We start from the raw sequence: 22933 nt of genomic DNA on the forward strand, positions 1-22933 counted from the left end.
GGGCTCCCGTCCTGGACTTCCACACGGCCGCCTCTCCTTACTCGTCTCTGGGAGCTCCTCACACGTCCCTGGGGCCGCACTCCTTCATCAAGCAGGAACCCAGCTGGGGGAGCACAGGTGACCCCCACCTCCTCGAGTCGGATCCTCACTGCGGCCTCAGCGCCTTCACCGTCCACTTTTCAGGGCAGTTCACGGGCACGGGGGCTTGTCGGTACGGGGCCGCTTTCGGGGCGCCCCCTTCCGCGCCGCCGGCCTCCAGCCAGCCGCCTCCTGTCGGGCCCCCGCATCACCATCAGACCCCCAGCAGGATGTTCAGCAACCCGTCGTACTTGACCAACTGCACGGACACACAACCTGCAGTACGCAACCAGACAGGTAAAAATGTGTGTGTGTGTGTGTGTGTGTGTGTGTGCGTGTCACAGTATCCATGTGTAGATATGCTGACGCTTCATTTCACACACATTGTGTTTACATGTATCATCATGTTTGTGTAACTTTTATCAGGCCTCAGTCCCCTTAGTCTCCCACTTCACTGACATCAATGTTTATATTCCATCATATTACTGACGATTACTGCAAAAAACACACACTTTGGAAAACACCCGCGTGTCACTTATTAGTTGGTCTAATAAAATGGAAGCACTGATATTATTTTTCTTTCATCATTACTGGTCTGACTTCATAACTTAAAATTTGTATTTTTGCATATTCATATAAAAGCGGTATCATAACACATCTCAGGTACAGATTATAATCCTTTACTGAATCGTGACAAGGCAGAATGAATTGCGCGATGCATATTAGGCCCTTGCACGATATTAGTTATGTCGGGGGGAGAAAAAAAATCCAACACATTTGAGTAGACTCAGTAATAACAACATGATTACTGTGTAATTGTGGTTGTAGTTTTTCATACTTTTGGAAAATTCTGCAAACTGTATACCCACAATTATACATTTTGTTAAATAGAGCCTCTCTTTGCAAATGTAACATTTTTGTTACATTTCTTGTTTTGCATTGATTAGATTGTGCAGCTAGTCATAAAGTGGATATTTTGTACTCTTCAGCGTAATTGTGTATGTAAATGTTGTTATTCCCTTTATTTATGTAAATACTACACAACGATTCAATGCATTTTGTAAAGCACATTTTCCAATTCCTATTGTAAATATTATTACTGCATAAAAATTGTTTAGTCTGGTCTATCAGTAAAATATTACAGCTGTGAGATTTATAATATTGAATGCACCCCAATACCTCCCCATAAACAAATTCATGACTGAGTAGAACTTGAAGCACTGGTATTGTTTATACGGCCTCTCACTTCTACTTCAAATGAGTCACTGAGGAATTTTGAAGTGTGAAAGCAAATATTTAGGAAGCTTCAAAAGAGATACAACAACTAACAATATTTTAATACTAAGATTAGTTTATTTCAAAGGGGACAATGCAATTTCATAAAACACATTGACCAAAAGGCACCCAGAAGTGAACCAGCGAAAGTGGGGGAAAAATGGAGGAAAAGTCGGAAAAAGTACCAAATTGTTTAAAAATCCTACCCAGTATGGAGTTCGACTACACATGGTTAAAAGAACCAGAATTAGCCAGAAGGCTAGTTTTCATCTGTAGTCCCATGGCCGTGATGTAAAAAAAAAAAGGCCGTACAATTATAATTTCAAAGAAAAAGAAAAGCAAAAAATTGAGAAAAATTTAAAAAAGCACACAATACATAGACGATGTAATAAAAATAAAATGGACACAGACAAAAATGCATATGTTCGAGGAACATAATTATTACCAGAAAGCACGTTAATTGCGATACGGGACATTATTTTTTTTTTTATAAACATCTTGTACATTTATCTACAACCAATGCTGAAGTAAAATATGTGGCATCTAATCAAAAAACATAATCGGAAACTGAAACTGTATACATCTTTATATCGATTAAAAAATACAATATGCGTGTGTTAACGCATTCTTTTTCAATAAAATCAGTCCACCACATATGCAGTCTTAATTTGCTCTTCTACAAGCACTCATAATTCATCACATTTAATTCAAGACACTTCATTTTGAAATATGTCAACGTTACTATTCGTAGTTTCTTTTTCAATTCAATTAATATCATATTATCATATCCCTAGCGACCAAACTACAATGACTCACTTAAATGTGACGTCGACATTATATTTAGTTTATTCCCGGGATCCTTCAACGCAGGGCAAATAATGGGTGTGTGTATGCCCAGCAAATTCATTAGTAATAACATGCTTATTAAGCAGATAATTTAGGAATAACATTATAATCAAAGTAATGAGCTGCCCCTTAACCTGTTTTATCTGCTCCCTGCTGTGGTTGGACGAGCACATACAAACAAAGCAACAGCAGGACTGGGGTCACACAGTAGAGCTGATAGCAAAGAAGGGTCACTCAGGGACCACCGCATCACTGCCAACCTCCCAGTGAGGCGGCGCTCATAAGAATATGACGACTAGTCTGTCGTCATTCTTTGTTTGAAACTGCACTTTTGTACATTGATTGTGAATCCAAGGTGCCATTATTTCCAATCGGAATGCATAACGTTATTTGTTTTTATTTTTATATATCAAATGACGCATTATATTTCATTTGTTCAGCAGGAAGAGCACCTATCCCACACAAAAAAAAACCCACATACACACATACTAAATAAGTTTCCGTTCTCCAAAATTAAGCCAGTGAAAGCATTTTAATTATTGACTGCCATTTGTATACGTGTGTGTTTATGTGGGAGTTCGACTTATAGCAGGGGTCTCCAAAATGCGGCACAAGCAGCAATTGCAACCTGAGGCCGTTTTTTTAGTGTACCTCCTCGCACATACCAAAAACACAATACAATTACAAAAAAAACCCCAGCAGAATAAGAATAAAGAGCAATAGTTTTACAAGATTTTTTTTTTTTAATCGCTTGTTAATACAGTAGGGAAATGAGGAAAAACTATGTATGCAAGGAAATTAGTTATTTTGTTATAGAAAGTGGTAATATGATGAAAAACAAATAAAACAAAGATTAGTTTTTATTTGGATTGTAAAACAGGTTGGGACAAACGTTTAGTATTACAAGAATTAAATCGTATTAAAAGGTAAGAAAATAATTTCTCAAGAAAAAGACAATACAATCAACATAAATAACGATTATTATATGATTTTAGAAGCATAACATTGGGCACATACACTATTTTTAAAGTTGTAATATTAAACAAATAAAACAGAAACATTTAGAATTTTTTATCAAATTAAGTTGCAAATAAGTTTTAGTATGACAATAATGACATCTGCATATTAAAAAGAAAACATTTTGATTTCACAAGAAGAAATTATAATTCTAAGACAATAAAAACAGAATATTATGAGGAAATATTATTTGATTTTAAATGCATAATATTGAGAGGAAAATACATAATTTCTGAAGTTGTAGTATTAAACACATGTTTTTAAAAAAAATGAAATTAGGTTGGTGATTTTTTTATTACATCATAATAAAAGGAAAAGTCCAAATTTAAAGACTATTATGAGGAACTATTATCTGATTTTAAAAGCCTAACTTTTGGTACATACATTATTTTTTAAAGTTGTAATATCAAACAAACAAAACAAAAAATTTGTTTTAATTTCACAAAATGAAGTTGTTAAGTAGCTGAGATAGGCGCCAGCGCCCCCCGCAACCCCAAAAGGGAATAAGCGGTAGAAAATGGATGGATGGAAGTTGTGAAGTTTTAATACGACAAGAATGAAATCATCAAATTAAAACATCTTAATTTCACAAGAGAAGATTACAATTCTAACACAATAAAAGCCCAATATTATGAAGAACTATTATTTGATTTTAGAAGCATAACATTGAGGGAAAAATAAATTAATTTTGAAGTTGTAATATTAAACAAACATATATATATATATATATATATATATATATATATATATATATATATATATATATATATATATATATATATATATATATATATATGTATATATATATATATATATATATATATACATATATATATATATATATATATATATATATATATATATGTATATATATATGTATATATATATATATATATATATATGTATATATATATATATATATATATATATAAATTAGTTTGGTAGGTTGGGGAACATTTTTTATTACATCATATTAAAAGGGAAACCATTTTTCACAAGGAAATGTTAAAATTTAAAGACTAATATGATAACATTTTTAACATATTAGATTTTAAAAGCAAACATTTTGAATATTAAAAAGAAAAAATACTTTATTTTTAAGCTGTGATATTAAACACACAATAAAGGATAAAGATTTAGAGAAATTAGTTGGAGGAAAAATTATAATATTACAAGAAAAAAGTCAAATTATTATAGGATTAAAATCATAATAAGACTAAAGAAAAAATATAAAAAGAAAGTTAAAATATTTGTTTAAAAAAAGAAAGGCGGGTGTGTGTGAATGTTTGTGTCTGCGTTGGCCCTGCGATGAGTTGGCTATTTGTCCAGGGTGTACACCGCCTTCTGCCTGAGTGCAGCTGGGATAGGCTCCATCACCTCCCGCGACCTCGAGAGGGACAAGCGGTGAAAATGGATGGATGGATGGAATATATTAAAATGTCACCTGTGTCCTTGATGGAAAAATGTAATATTGTGGTTTACTAAAGTTGAGGTTAAACTAACTTCTGTTTTTGTTGGACTTGCAAACTTTGTGATGATTGAATCATCACAGAATGATGAATATGACAAAATCCATTTAACAAAAATCCCGTGTGTGTTGCAGGTTACAGTGCGGTGGCGTTCGATGGAGCCAGTAATTACGGTCACACTCCAACTCACCATAGCTCGCAGTTCTCCAACCACTCCTTCAAACACGAAGACTCTTTAAGTCATCAGAACGCCATCGGTATGTTTGAAAGTTGTAAAAGAATCAACGCTTTAAAAAAAAAAAGCCGACTGCATATTTATGAACACGCAGGCGCATCCGCAGGCCTCACCGTGGGGACGTCTTCTGATGTCTCCACGGTGACCTGGCCTGCCACAGGAGTAAATCTGCCACATCCTGACCCACACACTCCCTTTGCTGCTTCTCTCATCCATGCTTTCATCCGCCCACTTTTTCCCCTTTCACGCTCCCTCTGCTCGTTATTAGTAAATACTGAAAAGTATGTTTTATGAACATTTCGGAACTTCACTGCAGCAAAAATAAGCATCTTTTTACGAAAATTGGATCTATTTGAAGTGTCAAGGGAGCAATTCATTCTTGGCAGATGCGAGAAAAATAAAAGGGTCTTACATATGAAAAACAAGTAGGCCATACAAAGATTCAAATGTTAAAGTAGTGTAACATTACATCATTCGTTTTTTGTCTTTATTTTGAAAATGTAGTTTGTTGGCATCCACACAGTGTTAGTTATTATTCATAAGGTAATAGTAACATAAATTTACAGCTTCACCATAAACAACATGTAAATACAATACATGCAACTAAAACATGCATGAAAACATATTGCCATGTGAATAGGACATGAAAAAACAGGTGTTGTCAAAAAATAAACATTTTTAATAGGAATAATCACACTTTTGAATTACCGTATTTCCTTGAATAGCCGCCGGGGCGCTAATTAATTTAAAACCTCTTCTCACTCCTGCGCTTTTTCAATGCATGCGGTCAAAGTAAGCAGGCGCTAATCATTTTAAAACCTCTTCTCACCCCTGCGCTTACCAATGGCAGTAAAAAATTAAGTGCGGTTAAAATAAAAATTAATTAAAAAAAATTTCTGCCGCCGCGGCTCGGTGGTTGGGGACCACTGCTCTACAACATGACATCGCGCCCACCTTTACACCAGGCTATCTGCGTGCCGGCCGGACGCATGCAGTTCGCTGCTTCTTCATCTCCCATGCTTCACGGTAGGTATGGTGTTCTTGGGATGCAACTCAGTATTCTTCTTCCTCCAAACACGACGAGTTGAATTTATACCAAAAACTTCTATTATGGTTTCATCTGACCACATGACATTCTCCCAATCCTCTGCTGTATCATCCATGTATCCATTTTGGTATAAACTCAACTCGTCGTGTTTGGAGGAAGAAGAATACTGAGTTGCATCCCAAGAACACCACACCTACTGTGAAGCATGGGGGTGGAAACATCATGCCTTGGGGCTGTTTTTCGGCTAAGGGGACAGGAAGATTGATCCATGTTAAGGAAAGAATGAATAGGGCCATGTATCGTGAGATTTTGAGCCAAAACCTCCTTCCATCAGTGAGAGCTTTGAATGGTTGATCAAATACTTATTTTCCACCATAATTTACCAATAAATTCTTTAAAATTCCCACAATGTGAATTCCTGGATTTTTTTTTTCACATTCTGTCTCTCACAGTTGAAGTGTACCTATGATGAAAATTACAGACCTCTGTCATCATTTTAAGTCGGAGAACTTGCACAATCGGTGGCTGACTAAATACTTTTTTGCCCCACTGTGTATATATATATATATATATATATATATATATATATATATATATATATATATATATATATATATATATATATATATATATATATATATATATATATATATATACATATATATATGTATATATATTTATATATATATATATGTATTTATATATATATATATATATATATAAATATATATACATATATATATATATATGTATATATATATATATATATATATATATATATATATATACATATATATATATATATATATATATATAAAATGTAGAAACAGGTAAATTTATGTAATATTTACGCATTTTGTTAACTTTAAGCATTCGCAGTACATTCAAATTACAGATTCATAGCAGCATTGCCACGTTTTGCTTTGACAACATCACAGCCGACTTTATGATAGCCAACAAACATAATAAAACATCACACACTGTACAATGTCTGCTGATATTAGGATGCCAACTGTCAGGATGTTGATATATTCCTGTTTAGATGAAGAACGACTCATATTCCTCGCGAAGTGTTAAAAAAAAAGTTGGGTACAAATCAGCATCTTTAGGGTGTCTTTCTCGCCATCCCCGGGTCTGAATTGGGTGCCAAAGTGTACCAATTTCCCAGTTTATGTCCACATAATTTTTCTATCAAGGAGAGAGGTATGATTTTTACTTTAGAATAAACTTTCACAAGCTCAGAGGCGAGAAAGCAGCTCACCGGATGACAATACAGCAGCATAAGGACGTTGCCGCTTTCTGATCAATGCATCGCTAAATAAAGGTCCTTAACATTAGCACTTTTGACAACAATATTCCTAATACTTGGTTAATGTCCAGCGCATGAAATGTAAATGGAGTATTGTTGGCGCTTTTTAGATGGTTATTAATTGGGGTCCATGGTTAGGATAAACGCAATAAATACACGCAATGGCGTCATTGGTTTTCATTAGCTCCATTGAAAGCAGGTGTTTATTTACGTGTATTTACAAGTGTGTTTTTGTCACTAATAAGGATTGTAAATTGTTGGCAAAATTCCCTCAAAAAGTGCAGTTCCCCTTTGAAATGGAGTTTGACTGCTTTGCATGAGTCCACTTTTTTTCTTTATTATTTCTCACCTTCCTCCTACTTTTGGAATGAGTGTGGCACATTATCTACCAAAAGCCAAAGAAAAAGCAAAGCACTCCTGCAGAGTTAAACCTCTGATGTTTGCTGTATTGGGCTTTCATAAGTCATACTGTTTGAGAGAATTTAGAGGCGTACTGGGGCGGCATAGCTCGGTTGGTAGAGTGGCCGTGCCAGCAACTTGAGGTTTGCAGGTTCGATTCCCACTTCCGCCATCCTAGTCTCTGCCGTTATGTCCTTGGGCAAGGCACTTTAACCACCTGCTCCCAGTGCCACCCACACTGGTTTAAATGTAACTTAGATATTGGGTTTCACTATGTAAAGCGCTTTGAGTCACTAGAGAAAAGTGCTATATAAATATAATTCACTTCACAAATTCACTTCACTACTCTGCCACATTTAGGCCAAGTTCTGAATTATAAATTTGTTCAACTCAAGAGGTTTCACTGCAAATGACAGGAATGTCCAAACTCCTTCCAGAAAAAAAAATCAAGGCTGTGGGATGGCTATGAGCATGTTTTTTTGTATTTTAAAGATGTTAAAACCATTCAGAGGGCAGCACGGTGGTACAGGGCTACTGCATGTGCCTCACAATACGAAGGTCCCGAGTAGTCTTTTGTTCAATCCCGGACCCGGAATCTTTCTGTGTTGAGTTTGCAAGTTGACTGCATGAGTTCCCTCCAGTTACTCCGGCTTCCTCCCACTGCCAAAGACATGCACCTGGGGATAGGTTGATTGGCAACACTAAATTGGCCCTAGTGTGTGAATGTGAGTGTGAATGTTGTCTGTCTATCTGAGTTGGCACTGCGATAAGGTGGCGACTTGTCCAGGGTGTACCCCGTCTTTCGCCCGAATGCAGCTGGGATGGGCTCCAGCACCCCCCACGACCCCAAAAAAAGGGACAAGGGGCAGAAAATGGATAGATGGAAAACCATTCAAATGTACAAGTGGTATTTCAACTTACGAGTACCCCAAATTAGAATTGTTTTGATAAGAGCTGTCTCTCTTTTGTTATGTTTTAAGTTGCGAACATTAATTTGAGATAAGAGCATCCCCACTGCTCATTGGTTGTAGCGATTGTCAAAATAAATACTGTAGGATCCGCAGCCAAACATCCGATTCTACTAGCCAGAAATAACCCGCAGTCAGAGATCCAGAGATCCACACAATCCTACCCGCTAACCACGGGATAAAAGAAAGACAATTTGAAGGAGAGCGCTGAGAAGAAGAAGAAGACGACGACACCCACACATTTAGGCAAACATGTAACGACCTGACAAGGAAGCCATGCTATGTGCCACATAAGGATGCCAAACGAACAACATATATCAATGAAAATATGGAGCTGCCGATGATGTGCCTGATATGTTAATGTTTGTTCTTTTCTCCCGAAACTATAAACTGGACGGTCGAGCATAGGGTTGTACGGTATACCAGTATTAGTATAATACCGCAATACTAATGAATCATATTCGGTACTATACCACCTCTTTGCTGAATTCCCTCCAGGGATCAATAAAGTACTTTCTATTCATCCATCCATCCATCATCTTCCGCTTATCCGAGGTCGGGTCGCGGGGGCAACAGCCTAAGCAGGGAAACCCAGACCCAGGGAGAGCCCCGCCACACGGCGGAGGAAACTCATTTCGGCCGCTTGTACCCGTGATCTTATCCTTTCGGTCATGACCCAAAGCTCATTGACATAGGTGAGGATGGGAACGTAGAGCGACCGGTAAATTGAGAGCTTTGCCTTCCGGCTCAGCTCCTTCTTTACCACAACGGATCGGTACAACGTCCGCATTACTGAAGACGCCGCACCGATCCGCCTGTCGATCTCACGATCCACTCTTCCCTCACTCGTGAACAAGACTCCTAGGTACTTGAACTCCTCCACTTGGGGCAGGGTCTCCTCCCCAACCCGGAGATGGCATTCCACCCTTTTCCGGGCGAGAACCATGGACTCGGACTTGAAGGTGCTGATTCTCATTCCGGTCGCTTCACACTCGGCTGCGAACCGATCCAGCGAGAGCTGAAAATCCCGGTCAGATGAAGCCATCAGGACCACATCATCTGCAAAAAGCAGAGACCTAATCCTGCGGCTACCAAACCGGAACCCCTCAACGCCTTGACTGCGCCTAGAAATTCTGTCCATTAAAGTTATGAACAGAATCGGTGACAAAGAACAGCCTTGGCGGAGTCCAACCCTCACTGGAAATGTGTTCGACTTACTGCCGGCAATGCGGACCAAGCTCTGACACTGATCATACAGGGAACGGACCGCCACAATAAGACAGTCCGATACCCCATACTCTCTGAGCACTCCCCACAGGACTTCCCGAGGGACACGGTCGAATGCCTTCTCCAAGTCCACAAAGCGCATGTAGACTGGTTGGGCAAACTCCCATGCACCCTCAAGAACCCTGCCGAGAGTGTAGAGCTGGTCCACAGTTCCACGACCAGGACGAAAACCACACTGTTCCTCCTGAATCCGAGGTTCGACTATCCGGCGTAGCCTCCTCTCCAGTACACCTGAATAAACCTTACCGGGAAGGCTGAGGAGTGTGATCCCACGATAGTTGGAACACACCCTCCGGTCCCCCTTCTTAAAGAGAGGGACCACCACCCCGGTCTGCCAATCCATTTCTATTGTATTCTATTCTATTCCAAAAAGTACTGTTCAGCAATCCCCCCGCCCCCTATTGTCGTCACGTCACATCATTGCTGTTTTACAAGCAGAAGAGCAAGTTTGGCAGCGCACAATAGAATTGAAAGTACTTTATTGATCCCTGGGGGAAATTCAGCACCACAGTTCGCTCACAATAAACAATAATAATAATAAATAATATATGACATATATTATACATATAATATATGAATAATATAAATATATTCTACATATATTCTACATTTAAGTGCAGTCAAGAAGGAACATATACATTATACAGTCTGATGGCTGTCGGTATGAAGGACCTCCTGTGTCGTTCCGTGTTGCATTTTGGGAGTCCGAGCCTTCCACTGAACGTGCACATTCTCTCTGCAAGGTCCAAGTGTAGTGGGTGGGAGGTGTTGTCCATAATGGCCAGGAGGTTTGCTAGACTTCTCCTCTCTGACACCACCGCCAGAGAGTCCAGCTCCACTCCCACTAGGTTACTGGCCTTCTCTACCAGCTTGTCCAGTCTGTTTGCGTCCCTCACTCTCAGCCCACCGCCCCAGCAGGCCACGGCGTACAAGAAGGCGCCCGCCACCACCGACTCGTAGAACATCCTCAACATCTTTGTACAGACGTTGAAGGATCCTAGCCTCCTCAGGAAGTAGAGGCGGCTCTGTCCCTTCTTGTAGAGGGCCTCAGTGTGTTTTGACCCGTTCAGCTTGTTGTCGATGTGTACTCCGAGGTATTTTTAATCCTCAACCATGTCCACATCGACCGCCCTGATGGAAACAGGGGTCGCCGGAGTACTCCTCCTCCTTCCTAGGTCCACAACCAGCTCCTTGGTCTTCGTCACATTGAGCTGGAGGTGGTTCTTTCCACACCATGTGACAAAGTCCTCCACCAGGGCCCTGTATTCCGCATCCTCACCATCCCTCAATACACCCCACTAACGCAGAGTCATCAGAAAACTTCTGAAGGTGGCAGGACTCTGACTGAGAGTTGAAATCGGTGGTGTAAATGGTGAAGAGGAAGGGGGAGAGGACTGTACCCTGTGGGGCCCCGGTGTTGCTGACCAGCCTGTCAGACACACAGTCCTGCAGTCAATCAATCATGTCGTACTTACAAACAGACAGTGTGTGTAGACAGAAAAAGGAGAACGGACGCATTTTGGCTTAAAAACAAACAATAAAGGTGAAGTTATAACTAAAATATGACCACATTCTGGGCTTAATTGATTGATTGATTGATTGATTGAAACTTTTATTAATAGATTGCATAGCACAGTACATTTTCCGTACAATTGACCACTAAATGGTAATACCAGAATAAGTTTTTCATCTTGTTTAAGTCGAGGTCCCCCTTAAACAATTCATGGTGATCTTCACTTGGTCATCTTCACTGTGACTATGGTGAGAAGGGAGGAAATACTGTTTTCTTCAATGTTAATAAGAATGCAATGTTACAGTGTACTGAGGTGTACTTATAACAATTGTATAGACAAAACGATACAGTTTACAGTCACGACATTTTCTTCTTCTTTGGGTGGTGTGTGGGTTGTAACAGAAAATAAACAATTGAGAGGCGCTGCTTTAATTCAGTGATGATTATCCACTTCTTTTTGCCAGCATTCCCCTTCATACTCACTGTCTTCCTTCCAATGGTTGGTGAAAAAAAGTTGTGGCTTTCTAACTTTCCGTCTAATAGCTAGCTAAATTAGCCAATGCCAGGGAGTGAGAGGCCGGATGTTTTGGTCAGACCTTAACGGGTTCGCCGCCAGGTAGCGATGGCGAGGTTCCTTAACCAAATTTTTGCTCACAACCTAAAACATAACAATTAACTGAAAGACAGTTTATGAGCTGGTACACTCGTAAGCCAAGGTACTCTTTAAGCTATCTGAACAAAACATCCACATATGCTCGTACAACACTTAAAACCTATAGCATATCAGTATGTGGAGTTAAATTATGGAACGGATTAACCAAAGAAATCAAACAAAGCACCAAGATGATTCACTTTAAGAGACTGTTTCCTCTCCTTCCATTCCTTCAGAAGGTTGATGTGATACAATTGGGATACCTTTCCTTTATCCGGATGTGATATTTCATAAGTGACTGGACCAGCTTGCCATTGGGCCAGCAGTTTATGGCTTAAGGTTGGAAGCAAGAGCATGACCTTTTGACCTGGCTGTAGCACCCTGTGTCGTGCTTTCTGGTCATACCACGTCTTCTGTTTCATCTGGGCCTTTCCAAGATTTTCCCTTGCCTTCGCTCTGTTTTGCTCCAGCCGGTCTCGCATCTGCAGCACATAAGAAAGAACCCCTTGTGGTGCAGGTGGCTTGGATTCTCAGGATTTCTTCAAGAGGTCTAAGGGACCTTGATCAGGGAACCCATAGAGAAGGTCAAAAGGCGAAAACCCGGTAGAGGCTTGGGGTACCTCTCGATAGGCAAAGAGCAAGAAGGGAAGCCATTTCTCCCAGTCTCGACCGGTGTCGTCTACAAACTTCCTCAGCATGGACTTCAAGGTTTGGTCGTGTTTGGAGGAAGAAGAATACTGAGTTGCATCCCAAAAACACCATACCTACTGTGAAGCATGGGGGTGAAAACATCATGCTTTGGAGCTGTTTTTCTGCTAAGGGGACGACAGGATGATTGATCCATGTTAAGGAAAGAATGAATGGGGCCATGTATCCTGAGATTTTGAGCCAAAACCTCCTTCCATGAGAGGTTTGAATGGTTGACCAAATACTTATTTTCCACCATACTTAACAAATAAATTATTTACATTTCCTACAATGTGAATTCCTGGATTTTTTTTTCACATTCTGTCTCTCACAGTTGAAGTGTACCTATGATGAAAATTACAGACCTCTGTCATCATTTTAAGTGGGAGAACTTGCACAATCGGTGGCTGACTAAATACTTTTTTGCCCCACTGTAACTTATTATTGATTATTAATTATTTTAATTTTTACAACTTGCCAAGGGCCAAGTAAAAGACAAGCAGTGGGCCAAAATTACACTTTGGAAACCCTGGTAGGATTATACTATATTTTTAAACGTTTTTTTCTACGGTACTAACAGAAACAAATCATTATCTTGTATTTTGTGTGTCGGTGCAAATGTGTATGTAAATGTGTGTGTACCCTTGCAGCGGAGCAGCAGTATTCGATGGCCCCTTCCATGTATGGATGTCACACACCTTCAGACAGCTGTGCAGGCAGCCAGGCTCTGCTGCTGAGGAACCCGTACAACAGGTAACACACTCCAACACACACTCAGACCACAACCGTGTATGTGCACACAGTGGGTACAAAATAGTGAAGCTCAATGCAAAATCTATTTTTATGAGAAAGAGCAGCAATTAAAGCTTGTGGAACTATTGTTGATTGTTTCATGCAAAGAAATCCATCATTCAGCCAAGGGTGGCAGGATGCATTTTGGACAGGATGTTTACCTTCAGAATAGGTCTCTTTGCCATAACTGCTTCCTCCCCGTGTTGTTCTGCTTCCTTGCCTGGTGCTGGTGTATGCACGCTTAGACCAAAGCAGCATTTCGAAAAGCATTTCTAAGTTGAACGTTTTTGAGACGCCCATTGAGGTTCTGGCGCCAGTGCACTTTTTTTTGGCAGGCTGTGACAGGAAGCGGAACATTTGTTGACCTGCTAAGTCTGACTTTACCAGAAAATATGACGTACTGTAGTACCTCGGGATACGTGTCTACGCTAGAACCTTGATTCAAGGACTGACTAGGTTCTTGAACAGGACTTGCAAATAGAGAAGTTACAAGTCCTGTAACTTCTCTATTTACAAGTCCTACACTGGAACCTTGATCCAAGAACTGAATCGGTTCTTGAACAGGACTTGTAAATAAAGAAGTTTGTATATAGAACAGTGGGGTTCTTAAAGGTGAACATTATCACCAAACCTATGCAAGCGTCAACATAGACCTTGATGTTGCAGAAAAAAGACCATGTATTTTTTTAACCGATTTCCAAACTCTAAATGGGTGAATTTTGGCAAATTAAACACCTTTCTGTTTATCAATCAATCAATCAATGTTTACTTATATAGCCCTAAATCACTAGTGTCTCAAAGGGCTGCACAAACCACCACGACATCCTCGGTAGGCCCACATAAGGGCAAGGAAAACTCACACCCAGTGGGACATCGGTGACAATAATGACCCAGTGGGACGTCGGTGCCAATGATGACTATGAGAACCTTGGAGAGGAGGAAAGCAATGGATGTCGAGCGGGTCTAACATGATACTGTGAAAGTTCAATCCACAATGGATCCAACACAGTCGCGAGAGTCCAGTCCAAAGCGGATCCAACACAGCATCGAGAGTCCTGTTTTACCTCGGTAAAACACATGTCCAACTCTGAAACATTCAAAGCAGAAAAAACTTGTTCTAATTTAACTGACTCCTTACCCAGACCAGTAGTCTCACATTTTCCATTTAAATCGGTCTTCAGGAGGGAGGGAAGTGGTGTTCTGTGGGGATTAGCCTTCTGCTTTGTTTTTAGCCCCGCTCGACATCCGCGTTTCCGATCACACCGCTGGCGTCTGCTTCGTAGACGGCCCCCGCTGCTACTATACTCCCCTGCTTCACAGGCCGCTGGATGTAGCCGCCGACGTATTCCCATGCTAGTTAGCATGTTTAGCACGCACGCGTCTATCAGTCCAAAACGGCCCGATATGTCCACATCCAGAAGTGTCTGGCGGTCGTACGTGATCACGGAGTGACCACGATGTGAGCCAGCCATAAAGTTTGTGGAATTGTCCGGTATTTCGGTTTATCGGTCTTTTAGCGATGACGTCAGAACAAGACGTCACCGAGGTAATACACCCGCCATTTTCATTTTCACATTACAAACACCGGGTCTCAGCTCTGTTATTTTCCGTTTTTTCGACTATTTTTTGGAAACTTGGAGACATCATGCCTCGTCGGTGTGTTGTCGGAGGGTGTAACAACACTAACAGGGAGGGATTCAAGTTGCACCACTGGCAAGAAATCTTCCGCCAGACCCCCATTGAATGTACCAAAGTGTCTTCACATTTTACCGGCGATGCTAAGACAGACATGGCACAGAGATGTATGGATAACCTGCAGATGCATTTGCAACGATAAATCAACGAAATCACAAAGGTGAGTTTTGTTGATGTTATTGACTCATGTGCTAATCAGACATATTTGGTCACGGCATGACTGCCAGTTAATCGATGCTAACATGCTACACTAATCAATGCTAAAATGCTATTTACGCTAGCTGTATGTACATTTGAAACTAGATACCCACATTTAATGCAAAACAAACACTTACCAATCAACGGATTTAAGTTGCTCCAGTGTCACAAGATGCGAAAGTCCTGGTCGTTTGGTCTGCACATTTTACCGGCGATGCTAATAAGGCAGCCATGCTAGGGGCCACTTCATTAGGTACACCCACGCTATGGCCGAATAGCGTCAATAACTATTCGCTCAATAACTTCAATTTCTTCTTTAATTTTGTTTTCGCTATCTGCCTCCATACTCCGACCATCTGTTTCAATACATGCGTAATCTGTTGAATCGCTTAACCCGCTGAAATCCGAGTCTGAATCCGAGCTAATGTCGCTATATCTTGCTGTGGTAACCGCCATGTTGTTTGCATTGGCAGCCCTGTATGACGTCACAGGGAAATGGACAGTCGCATCGCAAATAGCGAAAATCAAGAACTTTAAAGCTTTTTTTAGGGATATTCCGGGAGGTGTAAAATTTTGAAAAAAACTTTGAAAAATAAAACAAGCCACTGGGAACTGATTTTTTTTTTTTTTTTAACCCTTTTGAAATTGTGATAATGTTCCCCTTTAACCTTGTTGGGGGTATCGAACCCCAGCAGTTTCATATGTGCATTCACCGAACCCTTCTTTAGTGAAAAAAAAAAAGTTTTTAATTTTTTCAAATTCAAGACAAAGTAATATGTTTTTTTTTACTGGTGCACAAAATGAACCACAACAAATTATACACCTGCAAATCAGATGAAAAATTAGAGGAAACATTGTTTGATGGTATCCATAATACGCCAATAGGGAGAAGTCTTTATTTACATGATGAGTCGGGTGTGTCTTGACCTCCGCCGAACCCCTGAGGCCGACTCACCGAACCTTGAAGGTTCGATTGAAATATAAATAATGGGTTCCAGTCTCGACAAAAGTCCATATTTTAGTAAATGTTTGTACACTTTGAACACAATATAAATGATACTTTTGTAAAATAGTATAATATAATAGTATGCAATAAAAATGTATACTAATATACAGTACTGTATATCAAACAATAGGGTGATGGTTCAATGTTCTATTTTCAAAACAAACAACTACCTGAACTGTCCTCTTTTCAGCCGCTCTGCCGACGCAGACACACTGTCACTAGCCATGTGGTGCACTCCCTGTTAGAAATCGCAAATCTCCTTAACTTTAACAGCCAGGTCGCTGCAATGATTAGCAATAAAAAATAAAATACATTTTACCTTGTTGGTTAATCTCCTTGATGTTCAAAGGAAGAGAGGGGGAGTGGGAGGTATCGTCGACAACGCTGTGGATTCTTCCGAAATGTTTCAAACCACACGTGCATTGCTTTCTTTCCATTAATGTTGAGCCAGTAAAACTAAAAGAAAAATGTAAAAAAGTTAAAAAACACTTTAAAGAGCACACAAAGTTGCACAGTATGGTGCTCTACTGACTGAATAAGCACCAGAGATTGATCAGTTCACTCAAATTGGATGTGCTGCTGGGCACAAAATGGTCGCGCTACTTTAAAAGTTACACGGAGACAACAAAGCATCCATTTTTTTGGTCTGTGGTTCAAAGCAAAAGGTTCGTAAAGTGAGGGCTTTGTAAATTCAGGTTCTTCTGTATCTGCTACCTTAACGGGGAAGCCTACAGAAGCTTCAGTTTGGGTTTTTTAAGCGCTCGTGTTTAAACGGGCTGCTTTCTTTCTGGTCAGACCAAATTCTAAAGGAATATATACCAACCAAGATATCATAATTTTTTTAATATTTTTGTTTTCCAAGATCACTTTTGTGTATGTGCAAAATTTTACTATTTGTAACATATGTTCTCTAAAGCAGTGGTTCTCAAATGGGGGTACGCATACCCCTGGGGGTACTTGAAAGTATGCCAAGGGGTACGTGAGATTTTTTTTTTTTAAATATTGTAAAAATAGCAACAATTCAAAAATATTTTATAAATATATTTATTGAATAATACTAACAAAATATGAATGTAAATTTATAAACTGTGAAAAATATACAACAATTCAGTGTTGACAGCTAGATTTCTTTGTGGACATGTTCCATAAATATTGATGTTAAAGATTTATTTTTTTGTGAAGAAATGTTTAGAATTAAGTTTATGAATCCAGATGGATCTCTATTACAATCCCCAAAGAGGGCACTTTAAGTTGATGATTACTTTTATGTGTAGAAATCTTTATTTATAATTGAATCACTTGTTTATTTTTCAAAACGTTTTTAGTTTTTTTTAAATCTGTTTTCCAAATAGTTTAAGAAAGACCACTACAAATGAGCAATGTTTTGCACTGTTATACAATTGAATTAATCAGAAACTGATGACAAAATGCTGTATTTTACTTCTTTATCTCTGTTTTTCAACCAAAAATGCTTTGCTCTGATTAGGGGGTACTTGAATTAAAAAAATGTTCACAGGGGGTACATCACTGAAAAAAGGTTTAGAACCACTGTTGTAGAGGACTATTGGCATAATAGGCTAAATGTTAGTTATGTTTTTAATTGAAATAAAAACCAAAAACCTCTGAACTAAGCACTTCCTGTTAAAATGATCACCCATCAATAACCAGTCATACATTTGTCATATTGCTCGTTCTCATTTGGCTCACAAGTGGGCTGGAAACTATCCCAGTTTGTTTGTGCAGTTAAACAAACAAAAAAAAACAACAACATATAAGATTATTATCAAAAAGAAATTCCAATGTATGTATTTAATACAAGGACAGTGCACTTTAATAAACATTTTTGTAAACGTGTCCTGTTTTAGCCATAGAGCTTATTTTCAACTGTGATCACTGGGCAATATATAACATGCCAACAATTAATAGCAATACACTATAACAGGACATATTGATAGCAATGCAATTATTACATAAAATATAGATAACAAAGTTATGACAGTGAATATATGCAGTGCATAGCCATACATACGAAACCCAAAACCAGTGAAGTTGGCAGGTTGTGTACATCGTAAATAAAAACAAAATACAATAATTTATAAATCCTTTTCAACCTATATTCAACTGAATAGACTGCAAAGACATGTTCGAACTGGAAAACTATGATATTTTTGCAAATATTAGCTCATTTGGAATTTGATCCCTGCAACATGTTTCAAAAAAGCTGGCATAAGTCGTAAAAAAGACTGAGAAAGTTGAGGAATGCTCATCAAACACTTATTTGGAACATCCCACAAGTGAACAGACTAATTGGGAACAGGTGGGTGCCATGATTGGGTATAAAAGCAGCTTCCATGAAATGATCAGTCATTCAGAAAAAAGGATGGGGTGAGGGTCACCACTTAGTGAACAAATGCGTGAGTGAATTGTCGAACAGTTTAAGAACAACATTTCTCAAGCAGCTATTGCAAGGAATTTAGGGATTTCACCATCTACGGTCCGTAATATCATCAAAAGGTTCAGAGAATATGGAGAAATCCCTGCACCGAAGCGAAGATATTATACAGTCTTTCGATCACTCAGGCGGTACTGCATCAAAAAGGGACATCAGTGTGTAAAGGATATCACCACATGGGCTCAGGAACACTTCAGAAAACCACTGTCAGTAACTACAGTTATTCGCTACATCTGTAAGTGCTAGTTAAGATTCTACAATGCAAAGCGAAAGCCATTTATCAACAACACCCAGAAACGACGCCGGCTTCGCTGGGCCCGAGCTCGTCTAAGATGGACTGATGCTAAGTCATAAAGTATTCCGTGGTCTGACGAGTGCACATATCAAATTGTTTTTGGAAACTGTGACCGTTGTGTCCTCCGGAACACCTAAAGTCCAGACGTGTGTCCCATTGAAAATGTGTAGCGCAATATGAAGCGTAAAATACCACTTTACTCTGCTTTTACATGTTGTTACGTTTCCAAATGAAACATTCCCCAAATGCCCGTGATAATGTTTTGCTTCAGTGTAGCAGCAGTAGACACTCTGCAAGATGCGTGTGTGTGTGTGTGTGTCAGTGAAAAACAGATGGGGGTGGACATGATCTTGGAGGTCTTCTTTGTCATAAACATAACTGATATCTTGTGAGTAAAAACACGCACGCTTACATATTGTCGGAGTTGAGTTTTCTAATCTTGCAGCCTGGTACCAGCAGGCCTGTATTTACTCTGCATGTTGTCAGATGAAGACAAAACATGCTGAAGTCAAATTACTAAGTAATGCTAAGATACTTGTGTCAAGTTAATGTAGCCGGCTCTAAAAGCCCTGTTTGTGATTAAAATCGTTTTGTTTTTTTTGTCTTTAATCATGATGCTAAATCCTGTGCTCAGTCCCTGCAGCTGTCTGTGTGTGCAGTAAAATAGTGGCGGCGTAATGAGCGGCGTACCAGGCACCGCTTGTACCCTGTCTAGTCAAAGGGTTTGTAGCCTGCAGGTGGGCTGTAAATCCACCAAGAGTGTACGTACAGAAGTGTGAGCATGGCAGGTCAAACTAATGCCTTTTGGCTGAGCTCCATTAATGTTGCTGAATGACTTCAGCTGGCTGCACTGTGTATGAAGCAATAGAACACTGGCAAAGGGTCAAACAATGGTTTCCATTGTCCAGCTCACAAGTTCTCTCCTACATGTTCTCTGTCCTTCACAGTGGTGAGAATGTATATCAAATGACCTCTCAGTTGGAGTGTGTGGCTTGGAACCACGTCAATACACTGGCATCAACCAGGAAGAGGTAGGAATGTATCCATAGCTCTCACTAAGAAGCAGCAGACAGTGAAGTAGATGTTGTCTTCTGCAATATCAGAATAAAAAAAAGAGACGAAAACCGATGCTGAACAATTTTCTCAATGCACTGTGAGAGGTACAGTGGGGCAAAAAAGTATTTAGTCAGCCACCGATTGTGCAAGTTCTCCCACTTAAAATGATGACAGAGGTCTGTAATTTTCATCACTTCAACTGTGAGAGACAGATTGTGAAAAAAAAATCCAATAATTCACATTGTAGGAATTTTAAATAATTTATTTGTAAATTATGGTGGAAAATAAGTATTTGGTCAACCATTCAAAGCTCTCACTGATGGAAGGAGGTTTTGGCTCAAAATCTCACGATACATGGCCCCATTCATTCTTTCCTTAACACGGATCAACCGTCCTGTCCCCTTAGCAGAAAAACAGCCCCAAAGCATGATGTTTCCACCCCCATGCTTCACAGTAGGTGTGGTGTTCTTTGGATGCAACTCAGTATTCTTCTTCCTCCAAGCACGATGAGTTGAGTTTATACCAAAATGGATACATGGATGATACAGCAGAGGATTGGGAGAATGTCATGTGGTCAGATGAAACCAAAATATATCTTTTTGGTATAAAATCAACTCGTCGTGTTTGGAGGAAGAAGAATACTGAGTTGCATCCAAAGAACACCACACCTCCTGTAAAGCATTGGGGTGGAAACATCATGCTTTGGGGCTGTTTTTCTGCTAAGGGGACAGGACGATTGATCCGTGTTAAGGAAAGAATGAATGGGGCCATGTATCGTGAGATTTTGAGCCAAAACCTTTTTCCATCAGTGAGAGCTTTGAATGGTTGACCAAATACTTATTTTCCACCATACTTTACAAATAAATTCTTTAAAATTCCTACAATGTGAATTCTTGGATTTTTTTTTTGTCACATTCCGTCTCTCACAGTTGAAGTGTACCTATGACGAAAATTATAGACCTCTGTCATCATTTTAAGTGGGAGAACTTGCACAATCAGTGGCTGAATAAATACTTTTTTGCCCCACTATATGTGGGGAAATAACTTAATGGTGGAAAGCTACACAATTCAGACTGTTTTTGATGAAAAAAAAACATTTTTTACACCATTTTTGTGTTGAATCTTGATGGTCTAATCTTGGATGTAGTGTAACTTGGAGTTGGCAGTGTACAACATGGAAAACGGTACAGATATGCTTTTAGAATAAGTGTCTAAATAGCCGCGCAGTGAACATGTCCAAATTGTGTCCAAGGTGGGACTATTTAGTCTGAGCACTAAGGATGGGTAAAGTTAAAGTTAAAGTACCATTGATAGTCACACACATGCTATATGTGGGGTGAAGTTACCCTCTGCATTTGACCCATCCCGGTGTTCCAACCCCTGGGAAGTGAGGGGAGCAGTGAGCAGCAGGATTTTTGGTGATTTAACCCCCAATTCCAACCCTTGATGCTGAGTGCCGAGCAGGGAGGTAATGGGTCCCATTTTCATAGTCTTTGATATGACTCGGCCGGGGTTTGAACTCACGACCTACCAATATTGCTCAGGGCGGTCACTCTAACCAAAAGGCCACTGAGCAGGCATTTGAGTGTTTGGTTTACATTTTAAACGATACAGTGGATCATCAATTAAAGTTCATTGGTTATTGAACCAAATGAGAGTGACTATGAGAAACCTGGGAGAGGACCGCAGATGTGGGTGCCTCCCACCCTAAGACCGCCAAGGGAGACCGGCTACAATGGACGTCGAATGGGTCTAGCATAATAATGTGGAAGTCCAGTCCTTAGTGGATCTAACATAATAGTGAGAGTCCAGTTCATGCTGGGGCCAGCAGGAGACCAACCCGAGTGGAGACGGGTCAGCAGCGCAGGGATGTCTCCAACCGATGCGCAGGCAAGTGGTCCACCCTGGGTCCCGACTCTGGACAGCCAGCACTTCATCCATGGCCACCGGACCTGTGCACCCCCCTCCACAAGGGAGAGGGGGCAGAGCAGAAAAGAAAAGAAATGGCAGATCAACTGGTCTAAAAATGGGGTCTATTTAAATGCTGAAGTATACAAATGAGTTTTAAGATACGACTTAAATGCTTCTACTGAGGTAGCATCTCTAACTGTTACCGGGAGGGAATTCCAGAGCACTGGAGCCCGAGTACAAAACGCTCTATAGCCCGCAAACTTTTTTCGGACTCTGGGAATCACAATAAGTTCTTTGACATATTTGAAAACACATTCTTATGGAATTTTGTGACATTCAATTCGAACAGACGAGCAATTTAAATACTTAATTGATATAAAATTATTGATAACAACATTATACATTCATAAATAAGTAATGCGACCCACAATAAATTATCATAATTATTGGAGCAATACATGACATAAAGAACGTGCAAAAGGCAACTATTGATGCTCATAATCCGGGGGTTTGTGAATGTGACCTCGCTCGCTGTAATGGTCATTGGTATATGATAAGGACGTGCTGGGTTGTTGATGTGACGACTAACTAGCCTAGTGCTGCCGTGATAACGGTGTTATGAGCGCTGCTGTTAGCAGGTTAAAGGCCTACTGAAACCCACTACTACCGACCACGCAGTCTGATAGTTTGTATATCAATGATGAAATATTAACATTGTTTAGTTTACTAAATTGCAATTTTAAAT

The 22933-nt window shown here is 39.7% G+C and overlaps 1 protein-coding gene across 3 annotated transcripts in view; it reads left to right on the top strand.

Annotated features, from left to right (window-relative positions):
• wt1a (WT1 transcription factor a) overlaps positions 1-22933 on the top strand; it is a 71782-nt gene that overhangs the window by 395 nt on the left and 48454 nt on the right. For 2 of the 3 annotated variants that reach the window (XM_061917400.1, XM_061917401.1), the window contains exons 1-3: positions 1-375; positions 4820-4942; positions 13434-13536. The exon at positions 1-375 is cut by the window's left edge and continues 395 nt beyond it. In XM_061917400.1, the coding sequence (XP_061773384.1) occupies positions 1-375; positions 4820-4942; positions 13434-13536 (601 nt within the window). The remainder of the gene's footprint in view (positions 376-4819; positions 4943-13433; positions 13537-22933) is intronic. The other variant, XM_061917402.1, reaches the window with a different exon arrangement.

The sequence above is a fragment of the Nerophis ophidion genome, linkage group LG12 (genome assembly GCF_033978795.1).
Source record: "Nerophis ophidion isolate RoL-2023_Sa linkage group LG12, RoL_Noph_v1.0, whole genome shotgun sequence".
Taxonomy (NCBI): domain Eukaryota; kingdom Metazoa; phylum Chordata; class Actinopteri; order Syngnathiformes; family Syngnathidae; genus Nerophis; species Nerophis ophidion.